The sequence below is a fragment of the Megalops cyprinoides genome, chromosome 24, assembly GCF_013368585.1.
Source record: "Megalops cyprinoides isolate fMegCyp1 chromosome 24, fMegCyp1.pri, whole genome shotgun sequence".
NCBI lineage: Eukaryota > Metazoa > Chordata > Actinopteri > Elopiformes > Megalopidae > Megalops > Megalops cyprinoides.
Genome location: NC_050606.1, coordinates 16,066,993 through 16,080,519, shown reverse-complemented (window position 1 = coordinate 16,080,519; position 13,527 = coordinate 16,066,993). Strand labels below are relative to the sequence as shown.

The following is a 13,527-nucleotide window of genomic DNA, read 5'->3' as shown; positions in this document are numbered from 1 at the left end:
AAATAACATTTTCAGCAGTGATAAAACTACAGGGTATTGGTATTGGTATTACGCAAATCTTTTCCTATTAATTGATTGAGGTTCACACACACTGCGTAATGCGGCTTACAGTTAATATTTACCCTCCTGCTGAGAGGATTAGGGCTCCACAGTGCAGAAGCCTTTAGTCTTGCTGCTCCCCCAGAGCTAAGAGGAAGATGAGCCACCCACTGCTACTTCTACTGCTGACCGCAGGAGCCTTTGTGGCCTCCGCTAAAGGACAAGCGGCCTACGACCAGCTCCCGGACCTCTACAAGAAAGGATTTGACCTTGCCCTGCAACAGCTCAACTCACACTCCAGCATTCAGCATTTTGAAAATCTCTGCATCATTCAAAATCATAATTCAAACCCCTTTTGAACAAGATGGGTAGAAAGTGCCACAGTTCAAGGACAGACAAAGTACCTTTATTCAGAATGAAAATAAATATACACGCCGGTTAAATATTTGTAACAGAATCTCTCTCACCACACAAATGGCAGAATGCATCATGGGAATATTAACCTAGAAAGCCTTTTATATAACAAAGTGCTCACATTTTGGCCCAGACATAGTCTTAATGAGATGAGAGCAAAGCTCACTACAGAGGGAAAAAGCCATTAGATCTGTAACAATAAGCAGAACAGCTAAAAAGCAAAAAGGCATATTTTACAAAACATGAAAAAACCCTCACAATTTATGCAAGAAAATCTGAATCAAGTAAGAGCAGAGACTGACGAGTGTGAGCCAATGGCAAACAGAGCCAGCAGAGCTTTCGTGTGACATTTTCCAGCGTGAGTGATCTGAGCACGAGTGACCTCATCCCAAGGGCATGGTTTTGAGTGTGAACCATATAAATTCATGTGAGACTATAAATGTCCACATATTAATTTTCTGTTCACTCGGTTTTAGGCATTAATTTTGTGTAACAGAACTGCACTTTCTCCAACAGAAAACTTAGCTGCTCTACTCATTAGCAATATGGCTATCTGGTCAAATAACTTCCTAGCTATCTAAAATACACAGCTAACTAACTGGCTTGCTATTCATCTAGATATCTAGTGATATCATGATTAGCTAGCTGACAATATAAGCCAGCTATCCAAGTTAGCTAGAACAGGTAAATCTCTTCATGTTCCCTATATAGGGAATGTGGAAGATAATGATCAGTAAAAATCATTTCCCTTTCTTACTGTCCAGTTATATACATACATGTGTGTGTGTGTGTGTGTGTGTGTGTGTGTGTGTGTGTGTGTGTGTGTGTGTGTGGATCTATAAACTATATAGCAATATACTCAGTTACATAGTTTATATAGACTTACTATAAATCAGCTTCAAGTTCAAAAGCTGCTTCAAAAGTAGGATAAAACATTGATTAAAGAAAAAAGACTTATACTACCTTGTTTTATGCATTCCATGAACTTTAATGTGAAAAAAGAGACATCATCATCTACACTTGCACTGATTGTGAAGGCTGGGATGGTTCTCCTTGCAATGATTCTCTGCAGTGCGCATGTCTCATGCCTGCTGCCAGGAACCTGGGCTCAACAGAGACAGCCCCATCCCTGCACAGGTGACCCAGAGAGACACCGAGGTCAGTGTTGGTCTGTGAGTTAATGTTTAATCTCCTGGAGAGAAACTGAGGGGACCACAGAGCAGAGCCCTCAGTCCAGCACTGAGAGCAAGATGAGCCGCCCGCTGCTGATCCTGCTGCTATCCACAGGAGCCCTGCTGATCACCACTGAGGGTCAGCAGAGTTTCCAATCGCTCCCTGAATTATACCAGAATACCATCAACCGGGCCATTAAAGAAGCCAATAAAGATGCCCAGCAACATATGAATTATGCTCGTACTCGGGCACGCAAAGAGGTATGGAATTAGTGTTGTGAAGTAATGGATAGGTATTGAGCTTTCTCTGTTACAGCATAATATTGAACTCATGTAAGGACTAAAGACCACCTAGTATGGTGATAACCAGGTAGGGCAGGACTTAAAATCAAACAAAAAATGTTTTAAATTGTTGAAACTTGTTAAAAAAGTAAAACTTTCTAAATTAGGCTATATTCCAATGTGTACCTTAATTAATTTACACGAGATCATACAACCAGGTGCCACTGATTTTAAAAAGCACAAAACCTGAGACACCAGTATTTTAGAAAGAAACAGCCTTGGATACGGTAATAATGTCTGGTGTTCTTCTTATTTTGCAGTATCCTTATGTAACTGTCTATTATTATTATTAGTTTGTTTGTTTTTTTTTCTAGGAACGAGGCCACTTGGACTTGAGAGTTTATTTGAAACCCACTACTTGTACAAAGACTGGAGTACACAAACATCGAGATGAATGCACATTTTTGGACAAAGTGGTAAGTTACAGAATAAAAATTGATATTAATACCATTATTATTGCACTTCAAAGTTCAGGCATTTGTGCTGAATTAGCATTGATTTGCTACCTGGTAATTTATGTTTAATCTGTTAACTGTTTTAAACGAGACTAAACTGAGCTGTCATAAGTAAAAGGGAAATAGCTGGTGTAAGATGCACCAATATTTTGGTGAATTTCCAATACTTTAATATTTTCTCTCACTACAATGGCAACAAACATCAAAGGATCATAAAATGATAAAAAATAAATAAATAAATAACTTTGCCCTTCACTAACAGTTTATGGAGGCTGTGTGGTGCTTCTGGTTGAACACAGGTTGAACTATTCGACCAAGACATGGTTGGTTCTCACCTCATAAGACAATCTTAACTACTGGTAGCTAATAACATAGCCCACAGTTGTTCAGCGAAGCTTACATGCTCCAAATATGCTTCAGTTTCAAATTATGTTTCAATATTCACTTCACATGTGACCAGCAAGTTGCATGTAGTGCCACGAAAATGGCTGCTCTGCTATAGCTTTAAGTGACTGATCAGATCATAAACAGCCACATCTTAACTTTTTACAGGATACAACATATTCAACATCTGGTCGTGACCTTCACTGACTTTCCTATAGTGTACCCTCCTGTCCACCTCTTTTTTTCATTACATCACTGGTAGTGATCATTGTTGCAAAAAACACCTGGTGCTCATCATCCACGTGGGTTCAACAAGTCAGTGAGACCCTCTCTCCACAACACGATGTGCTGCACCATGAAAACACCACCACTGCAATGAAGTGATTATACTACAAATTCTACATTAAAGGAATGTCTGTCTTTTCCACCCTCCATTGCCACAGCGCCCCATAATCTGTGTTGTCTGCGGCATGAGATTTGGCTCTGACATTCCGGATCCCTACACTGACTGCGTTCCTTTCGAGAACATCAAGGAGGTAGGCTCAGCTCATCGCTTATATGATCCCTCGCTCCTGTCTGCCTCCATTTCCCAGCATGCACAGCTGTTTTTCCAAGCAGAGACAGAGAGGGATGGCAAAACTACATTGCAAAAATGCTGTGGCATTGTTGAGAAGCGTGAAATTAGCTTATACAGCTTATACAATGGCTGCCTTAAAAATATGAAGTGGCAGACACAGAACCCTGTATGATTCTAAGCATTTTATTCTTACTTCTCCTTAATTGGCAGTTCCTTGGATACTTGCCCACCTTTGGATTCACTTTTTAACAAGGTCACTGCAGGGAGGCTTGGGCTGCTATGCTAGCTACACATTGCAGTTGCTGAAAGCCCACTGTCCACTCCTGTTAGATTGGCTAATTGCTACTGGCTTTCATCACTTATCGGTAGCAATTTTGACAATTCCCCAAACACATAGTCGCATTCTTAAACATATATTTCTGGGAAACAAACATCTTGTACGAATTTAAACTTACTAATATTTCTCCACCCCCAAAATTTTCAAGAGGTTGGAGTTTATTACATTAAAGGTTAAAGTCTTTTACATTTTTAAGCCCAGGGACATTTTCCCCTCTTCATACAACTAAGCTGATACAGAAAGAGTCATGATGGGAGTCAAGCTAGTCATTCAAAATACACTTGCATTGCACATAGCAGCTATGAATACACATTTATGAAGATCTTGCCTGACTGAATGACCAGTTCCTTTAAAGTATGTAAATTTAATGTATAACAGAAATGTGAAAGCAGGACCCATGGAAGTGTGTTCTTTTCTCATTTCAGAGGGAAGACATTTGGAATGCTGAATGTACTCCCCTCCACCACCCGGGCCAAGAGGTGATATATTCAGTGGGTTGAACAGAGGAGACAATCTCTATACTAATGACAATTTTGCACAGGCTGAAAGGGTTGAAAGCACAGTGCTCATTGATAGTACAAACATTCAAACATTATTGTATCAATCACTCTAATCGCTAATGACAATGCTAAATACTTCAGATCCAAACAGCCAATTCATCAGCAGTAGCTGTTGTCTAGTTTCAAGCTTTTTGATTATGCAGTTAAACAATGAAATCTGCGTCTTGGATCCAACTTGTGTCCGTTTTGATTCACTTTAAGTCTTAAAGTGCACCCAGGATTGTTTGTGTCAATTGAAGTAAAAAGAAAATTTAAATTCCTATTTGTTTGCTTTGTATGTACTCATTTCTTAGTAGTAGAAATAGTAAAAACAAAAAATGCATGGAGTGAGCAGGGGGTTTCTCTTCTCACAGAGTATTTCCCAAATGCTCCACTTAGCCACCACATTATTTCCACTGGTTCCATCTCATGTACTGCTGCAGTCAGCAAGTGATTCACCAAAGTGTTAGACAGCAGCATTGTTTGAGTAATTCGGTACATCGCACTTACTGGAGATCATATTCAAGACATTTTGTGTCACAAGGGAGTGAATAAATCGCTTAAAACTGTCTTTCTTTAAAAAGACAGGTTCAGATATGGTTCCATGAGAAACTGAAATCCAGGGAAAGTGTTTGGTTGGATCATAACTGAAAAATGAATTTCAGGCACCAAAATGAAATCTTGAGGTGCAATGAGGTTCTCATCATTTTTAAGAAAATGTCAGTAACAGCCTGTTAAGTCAGCTTTTGTCTCTGGTGTCTTAACTAATAACATTTTAGCAATGATAACAACCCTGCAAAGTATTGCCCAATACTGGTATTGCCCAATCCTTTTTCCTATTAATCGATTGAGGTTCATGCAGACTGCGCAGCGCGGCTTACAGTTAATATTTACCCTCCTGCTGAGAGGATCAGGGCTCCACAGTGCAGAAGCCTTTAGTACTGCTGCTCCCCCAGAGCTGAGAGGAAGATGATTCGCCCACTGCTACTCCTACTGCTGACTGCAGGAGCCTTTTTGGCCTCCACTGAAGCACAAGCGGCCTACGACCAGCTCCCGGACCTCTACAAGAAAGGAGTCGACCTTGCCCTGGAACAACTCAACTCACACTCCAGCATTCAGCATTATTTCTTGTTTTTCAAAAGCCTGAGCAAGTCTGATGTTGAGGTATTGCCTTTTTTGGTCACGCTCCATGTCTGCCAATTTCTCTGTCAGCTGTAGACAAATCTGTCTCTCATAATTATTAGCATTTGGGCTAGAGAGGAGGCTGGCTCTATTAATTCATTTTAAAATCCCTATCATTGATTTATTTTGAGTGTGCATCCTTTTTGAAGGATGTAGTGCATCCTTCAAAACATTGTCTTCCTTAGGTAGCTTTTCTTCTGCTAGACTCTCTTTTGATAGAAAATGGTGATTTTTAACATTCTTGTTAGCCTGTCGGTTCTTTTTGTAACTTGTGGATTGACAAGAGAATGCAGCATATTTTCCACAATCCTGCATAGTGAATAAAACTCCTGTTTTAACTTTTAAAAGATTATTTAGAGTGATGTGGAATGTGGATGGGACTTAGGATTAGCAACTTAAATAACAAGGGTTCAAAGTTCAGCTTCATTGGTTTTTTAAAACTTGAAATATTTACCATTAGTTGTAAATGTGTCAAGCCCCCTTTTGAAGCGTAGTCTGAATAAAGAAAGTCAAAAGAATATTTCCAAATATTTAAATAAAATGTATAAAGTGGATGTCAAAATGCACATATTCTGTACAGACAATGTGTTATTCATTTTTGTTTACACATGTAGTTTAGCATCTATATTGAACAATATATAATTAAAATGTATAATAATAGTACGCAATACATTTTTCTGGACATTTACTAAATTACATACATGAAAGAGGCAATAAGTGATAGTATTCATAATATGCACAGTACATTTTTATACATTATAATCATAGATTTTTAAACATAGATTTCTCATATTTCTTCCATATGTTTGAACATATGTGACCTGGCTTTAATGGTGAAAACTCAAAATGCTAACAGATTGCGCAATGGTCTGGTGGAAGAGGTGTGATCAGGGCAATGTGGTATTTTGATCATGCAAAAATTCTGCAGAGCAAGTGAGTTAGAGGATTGACACATATGTGACTAAGTACTGGCCAATCAGGACTTGTTGCATTACCTTTAAGTGTGCGCTTGCCATAGAGTCTTCAGACTGTAATTTTGGCAAAAATGTACAATATAGAACAGCAGGGAGATCAGAGGATGCCAGCAGCACACTGAATACAAGAATGCACCAAGTGGTGAACTGGATGTGTTAATAAAAGGAGTTAAACAAAGGCTGTAATAATTTCATTTATTACAAATGTAAAACTAAAACAAATATATATTATGCACTTACATAGGCAGCCTTGTGAGCTGAAATTGTTTTTAGGGTTATAGGTGTTCACAGAGGTAATATGTATGCTTGAAAGAATGGCAGTCTTGCAGAAAGAAATTCCGAAAAAATAAAGCAAGTAATACAGTCTCTTTTAAAGGACCTTGCTTGTCTTATTTCATGTATGTTCTCCATTAACTTTTTTAGTTTGTAGTGACAATCTGTCACACCTCACTCTGTCACCCTCACCCATATTATTGAGGTAAATACTGTAGCGGGTTTGTCAACAGATTGTTGACTTCGGCGGACGAGCATTTGTGGTTAAGTCTAATGAACGCCTGCCTTTGTCTTTCAGCCTGGGTTCGGTGTGACCTATATATACCACAACTTCTACCTTAAAGCGACCAAGTGCACCAGGGAAATTGTGGATCCTAACCCAAAGAAATGCCCATTCAGAAATGACCGGGTGAGAACCAGAATGATGATCATGAGGGACCTGGTCAACGAATGACCAATGATAAAGACGGACATCCTCTCTGTACCAATCACTGGGAGTAAATATTACACTACGCTACACATTACATTATGATGGGATGTGATTGTGTTGGATATGTGTATCATTTCTGTCTTGTTTCCATCTTCGTTCCATTTCTTAGCCATTGATTGACTGCGCCATTTGCTACAAAACCTACTCAGGAGAAATAGAAAGTGAGCCAAAGCCATATGTGAACTGTGTCCACAAACCAGCACTGACTGAGGTAAGAGTGCCTTCCTTACAGCCTGAATCCTTGAGCAATTTATATGAGTTTCTCTTTCTTCTGATCTACACTACCTGCTCTACACTTTCAGTGAGATAAAAATTGAGGCAAAAAATGAATTAAAAACAAAGCTTTATTTGAAAGGTATTTACTGCCTTTGTAATAACTCCCCTAAATAAGCTCCGGCTCAGCCAATTGCCTTCTGAATTCACAAAATGTGATGGATGGTATCCACTGCAGTAACTGCAGTGATTACCAGTTTAGACTGAACACACCTTTGCAAGGTTAAATACACCTGTCTGTGTGAGGTCACACTGCTGTGCATTCCATAAAAGGAAAAATGAAGTCAAAACAGTTCTTCAAAGCTTTGTGTATCCCATGATGCACTGTGAAATCAATTGTCAAGAAGTGGAAGGAACACAAAACCACCCAGAATTGTCGTAGACCAGGTCATCCTCTAAAACTGAGCAGCCAGGGAAGAAGGGCATTGGTCAGACAAACAACCAAGAGGCCAAGGATAACACTGAAAGACCAACAATGTTTCCTGACTGGGATGTTAGAAACTGTGACTGAGAACTGTCACAACTCAGGCAAGGACTCAATCGCAGACAACGGGAGCTTCGGGGTTCAGACAGATTTATTAAATCGCAAGGCAGGATCCCAAACACAAAACAGGCAGGGTCGAATTCAGGAAGGCAGTCCGTCGGCAGATCCAGGGTCAGAAACGGGAGCAAGCAGGGTCGAGAACCAGGCAGGCAGAATATCGGGCAATCAGGACAGAGCGGCATGCAAGAATCAGGTCGATGAACGGGCAAGGTCAAACTACGGGAAAAAGCACACAGATGAAAACCGGTGGGGACGAAACAGGTGAGAACACACTGCAACTAACTAGCAACAGGACAGAGATATGCAGGGAAGATATAGGGCAGGGCTGACGAGGGGAGGGGAGGGGAGGGGAGGGGAGGGGAGGGGAAGCAGGTGTGCAGGCAATCAGGCGGGCGGAGACCGGGCAGGGACTGGGGCAGGGCTAGAACACGAGGAAAACACAAGCACATGGACGTGGAAAAACAAAAACACCACAGCTAAAGAGGCGGAGAACAGAGAACAATCACTCAGGTACCCCATAATTCTGGGCTGTATGGTAACGTGGTGAAGTATGCAAAATGGCATACAGTATATGGAAGAAGATTTTGTGGTCTGACGAAATAAAAATTGAGTTGTTTGGCCATAATGGGAAATGCTATGGTGAAAGACGGGCACTGTCTATCAGTCTGACAATACCATCCCCGCTGTGAAGTATGGCAATGGCAGCATTATGTTGTGGGGTTGCTTTTCATAAGCAGGGTCATGCAGGCTTGTCAGAACTGAAGGAAGAATAGATGGTAGAAAATTATTGGCAGATCCTTCAGGAAAACATATAACAATCTGCCAAAGACCTTGAACTACGGCAGAGATTCATCTTTCAACAGTGCAATGACCCCAAACACAAAGCCAAAGCAACCACAGAGTGGCTTAAAAACAAGAAAGTGAATGCCCTAGAGTGACCAAATCAAAGTCCAGATTTAAACCCAATAGAAAATCTACGGCAGGAGCTGAAGACTGCCGTACACCGCCAGTCCCCACATAATGTGCAATAACTAGAGCAGATTTGCATGGAAAAGTGGGCAAAAGTTAAACCCACAAAATCTGAAAAGCTTGTGAAGCTATGAAAACCCACAAAGGATTTGAGGCTGTAAATGCTGCCAAAGGGGCAGCAACTAAGTACTAAATGCAAAATAACTCAGGCGGGTGAATATTTTCTCCTGCCACTATATGACAATGTAACAATATGTTGTTAAATACATCTCGATACATATTTAGATAGATGAAGATAAAAATAAAGTAGGCAAGTTTGTTTTCATTACTTCTACAAGATAAAAGCAAGTTAAGTGGAGGAGGATGAAAAATACAGGACAATCAAAAACAAAATCGAAATTCACAGCATTTGTACTTGAGCTCTGATTGTAATTCACTCACATTCATTCCATTCCAGGATATGAAGATGAAAAGGATGGAGCATTGTAACAGCATGTCCTACAGCAGTGGTACCGTGACGCTTCTCGGAGTTGCTGGCAAAGACTGAAATAGTGGAAATGTAATTACGTTTCATATTTTACTACAAGCCGAACCTCAATCTGAAAGCTTAAAATAAAAATCCTTTTGGTTTTGAGCATTTAACTGAGTATTTGACTAATAAGTGTTTTCCATCAGATGACTTTTGAACCAACAATACCAGTCATACCATTCACTTTTCTGCATTACACTGTACAGATGGGTATACACCTTGGAGGTCGTCCTCTACACACCACATTTCATATGAAAGACAAGATGCCAAAAAAAGGTCGCAATCAATACTGAATAAACATCTCATGATATGTTTACAATAGAACACCATCACACATGGGCAGAGATCTTTGTTCAGAGTACTTGCAACATGGAATATTAAACTAGAAATCATTCACTTATTGACTATAGCACAGCTCTTTGACTTTGGGCCAGATAACTTCATGATGTGAGTGTAGCTCACTGTGGAGGGAAAAGGACATTGGAGCTGATTGGAGCTGATTCATGTCACATAGCTTCAGGTAGCACTCAGAAACTCAATGGCATTCAGAAGCACCAGACAGCCGCCAATCTGATTTTATGCTCTGTAGTAGTCCATATTAGCTGCAGCGCAGAGGCATTAAACTGATAGAAATCAGAAATAGGACACTTTTCCAAGAGTAATTCCCCATTTGATCTGCTTGCTCACCGCATTGACTTACTGAAGCAAAAAGGATTCAAAGGTCTTTTTAATGACTAATCACAATTGTGCCTACAGGCTGTGGTCTGGGGGCCTGACTAAAGCACTGTACTGTGGAGCCAGAGTGTTGTGGGTGTGAATCCAATCAACGGAACAACCACTTAAGCTAAACTGAGAGCGATACCCCCGACCTAAGGAGAAGCTTTTGGTAGAAAAGGTCAATGTTCAAAGCGCAAAAGTTCAAAGAAAGCTTACATGTATAAACATTTTTGTGGTTAGCAGGAAAGAGTCAACAACAGATAATAGAAGAATAGAAAAAAAACAGAAAGGCTGTTATAAGCTTAAGTTGCCTTGACACCTGCTGGCCATCATCTACACTTGCACTGATTGTGAACGCTGGGATGGTTCTCCTTGCAATGATTCTCTGCAGTGCGCATGTCTCATGTCTGCTGCCAGGAACCTGGGCTCAACAGAGACAGCCCTATCCCTGCACAGGTGACCCAGAGAGACACTGAGGTCAGTGTCAGTCTGTGAGTTAATGTTTAATCTCCTGGAGAGAAACTGAGGGGACCACAGAGCAGAGCCCTCAGTCCAGCACTGAGAGCAAGATGAGCCGCCCGCTGCTGATCCTGCTGCTATCCACAGGAGCCCTGCTGATCACCACTGAGGGTCAGCAGAGTTTCCATACCCTTCCACAATTATACAAGAAGACCATCAACCTGGCCATTCAACACGCCAATAAAGGCGCCCAGCAACACATGAATTATCATGGCGTCCTTACGTACAAAGAGGTATGGAATTAGTGGATCTCTATATTTCTGATTTCAGGCTGTTTCTGTCATAAAATATGATTTATGTCACGTAAGGATAAAATGCACCTGCCATGATATACCTCTTACTTGGCAGACTTGACATTACCCATTATTCATTATTCATCACAATGTCTGTTTTGAAATTGCATTGGCCTAATGCCTGCTGTAATAAGACCACCACCCATGCTTTTGAATATAATAATACACACATGACACAGCACAAAAATTTGTTGGCATACTGAAAACTCTGTACACTGCCATGTTCTGCTCCAAAAGCCACTTCTTCACAGCGTCATATGATTTCCACACAGATCTTATCAAACAGTTATCTGAAATCAGCCATTAACAGGTAAAATAAAGGAAATATACCACCACTGCTTTTGTCTGTTTGCAGACACTACAGGTCAACATCGATGTTATCCTACTGTGATAATTCACTGACAAATATTCTTTCTGACCTGTTAAACTCTCCTCATGCATATTGATTAGTACAGTGCACTACCATTTTGTACTCCAATAACCAGTTCTACACAGCATCACATAAATTTGAAAGTTTTTAGTAAATGTGAATTTGAAATCAGCCATTAGTTAGTAAGACAAAGAACATATACTGCCACTCCTTCTGTCTATGTTTACAGACTCTACAGGTCAACATTGCCATTTCACTACTGTGATAATTCACTGACAAATATTCTTTCTGACCTCCTACACTGTAGGATCCAACTGGATATATTTATGCGAACTTTATCCTGAGAGAAACCACCTGTGATAAGACAGATGTACATGAGCATCGGACTGAGTGCACAGTACCTGCAGGCAAAGTGAGTGATCAGATACCATGGAGAGGACAGTGGACAGAAAACTTCAGACTTTGGTGCACATTTGCAAAGGGCCGGTGGATTTTAAATTCTTTGGGTTTTGAATGAGACCAGGCTAAATCTCATCCACATTAAAAGGCAGTACCTTGCGATGCTGTTTATGAAGCTCCATTTCCAATTTCCTGTTCCAGCTCGCTAAAAACATACAGCTCCTTTTTCATCTTTCATGAGTGCATCAAACAAGTTTTGAGATCTACCTCTTGAAAATTCTCTTTCAAATTTTCTGCACTTTCAAAAAATGCTTTTGTCTCTCCTCCTTGTTTCTACAGCCATTTATCAACTGTGTCGTTTGCTGTAACCGTTCTGGTACTGAGCTCCAGAAACCTTTCATTGACTGCATTCGGCATAAAGAAGTCAGCTCGGTATGTTACTCATTGCATTTCAGGCATTTACTCATCATCACTGTTGCTTACATAGGACATCGAGATATGATATCAGATTTCTCATAGCTTTATAATGTGCCAGTAACGCTATTTCTTACATAAGTTCTATCGTGTTATAGAAAAAGATTTTGGGTTCTAACTACACAGATTTGTGAAATCTATGGAAAATGATGGGTTAGATTTACCAACCATTCAATGTTACCTTTTGACTTAGCATATACATCCACTTAAAGTCTGTGCCTGGGGTATGTGTTTACACTTATTGACTTCTACCAGGAATTGATTTCATGCTCTAGTTTGCTCCACATGTTCATCTAAATTATAATTGTGCGTTAAACTGCTGAAATGTTTTCAGAGGACACAGTTGTTCATTGGCTTCCTATAAAACATTTTTTGTTTTTATTTTCCAGAGGACAGAAATTCGGGAAAAGACATGCTCCCAGTTGAAACCCCACCTACCTGGAAGTGGCTCCATAATGACACAGAAAACAGCGAGCAGTGAAACACAGACTAACTGTCTAGGGTGTTTCTGAGAGACGCAGCGCTGCTGACAGCTGCTATCCTCTGTGCACGGACAGATAGGGACCTGCTTTACAACAACTAAGGTTTACAATGAGTGTGGAATGGTTCATGTTCACTGATTTGCTAACTCTCAGCTCTGCTCCTCTTAAGTGTAGGTCTGTTTGGGTACAATGACTAAGCAAAATGAATAAAAATTTAATTCTGAAAAAGGGAAGTAGCTCTGAATGTCTTCGTGCTTCTACTAAATACCATGCAAGACATTGTTCATTAATTAAATTGTTTTACACCTTATCGTCTTATGCGAGCCAGTGCTTCTCATAGCTCAAAAGGAGTCCATGGGTTAAAAGGGCCTGGAAATCTGTGTAGCCTACAGTCTATAAGAGATAAGAGAGACCAGCCCTGGTGTCAACAAACAGCTTCAAACGCAGACTATTCAAATGTGCCACACTTTGTGCTAAACACTGGCTACAAGTTTCTTTTACTTTGTGTGTGAAGTGAATTCTGCATTGATCTTTGAACGAGATGCTGCTGTATCAAATGTAGATCAATATTCTCTCGACCAGGAATGGAGCTATGTGATAAACAGATGATTGAACAAACAGAGCATACGCAACAGTTTCCAAAGTAGGACTGGAAAAACACTGTGCTAAACAACTATCTAGCAAGGCAAACAGGACCCCTGAGGTATTCTGTTTACAATATGATCTGCTCCGTGCTTCAGCACTCGCTCCCAAAACTGAACGTATCCACAGTACCTGTAG

General features: G+C 40.3%; 2 protein-coding genes across 3 annotated transcripts; both read left to right on the top strand.

Moving 5' to 3' along the window:
- The first annotated feature begins 1,664 nt into the window (after positions 1–1,664).
- LOC118771368 (cystatin-like protein) lies at positions 1,665–4,533 on the top strand. The gene is made up of 4 exons (XM_036519345.1): positions 1,665–1,886; positions 2,282–2,383; positions 3,250–3,342; positions 4,146–4,533. The coding sequence occupies exons 1-4, from the start codon at positions 1,704–1,706 to the stop codon at positions 4,218–4,220; spliced, it is 453 nt and encodes a 150-aa protein (XP_036375238.1). The 5' UTR covers positions 1,665–1,703; the 3' UTR covers positions 4,221–4,533.
- Positions 4,534–10,737: 6,204 nt separating this feature from the next.
- Positions 10,738–12,974, top strand: LOC118771439 (cystatin-like protein). Of its 2 annotated transcripts, XM_036519437.1 has the most exons (4): positions 10,746–10,962; positions 11,700–11,804; positions 12,131–12,223; positions 12,655–12,973. In XM_036519437.1, the coding sequence occupies exons 1-4, from the start codon at positions 10,780–10,782 to the stop codon at positions 12,775–12,777; spliced, it is 504 nt and encodes a 167-aa protein (XP_036375330.1). In that variant the 5' UTR covers positions 10,746–10,779; the 3' UTR covers positions 12,778–12,973. The 2 variants fall into 2 exon arrangements, with proteins under 2 accessions (XP_036375331.1, XP_036375330.1); XM_036519438.1 differs by lacking the exon at positions 11,700–11,804 and having other exon boundaries at positions 10,738–10,962; positions 12,655–12,974.
- Positions 12,975–13,527: the final 553 nt, after the last annotated feature.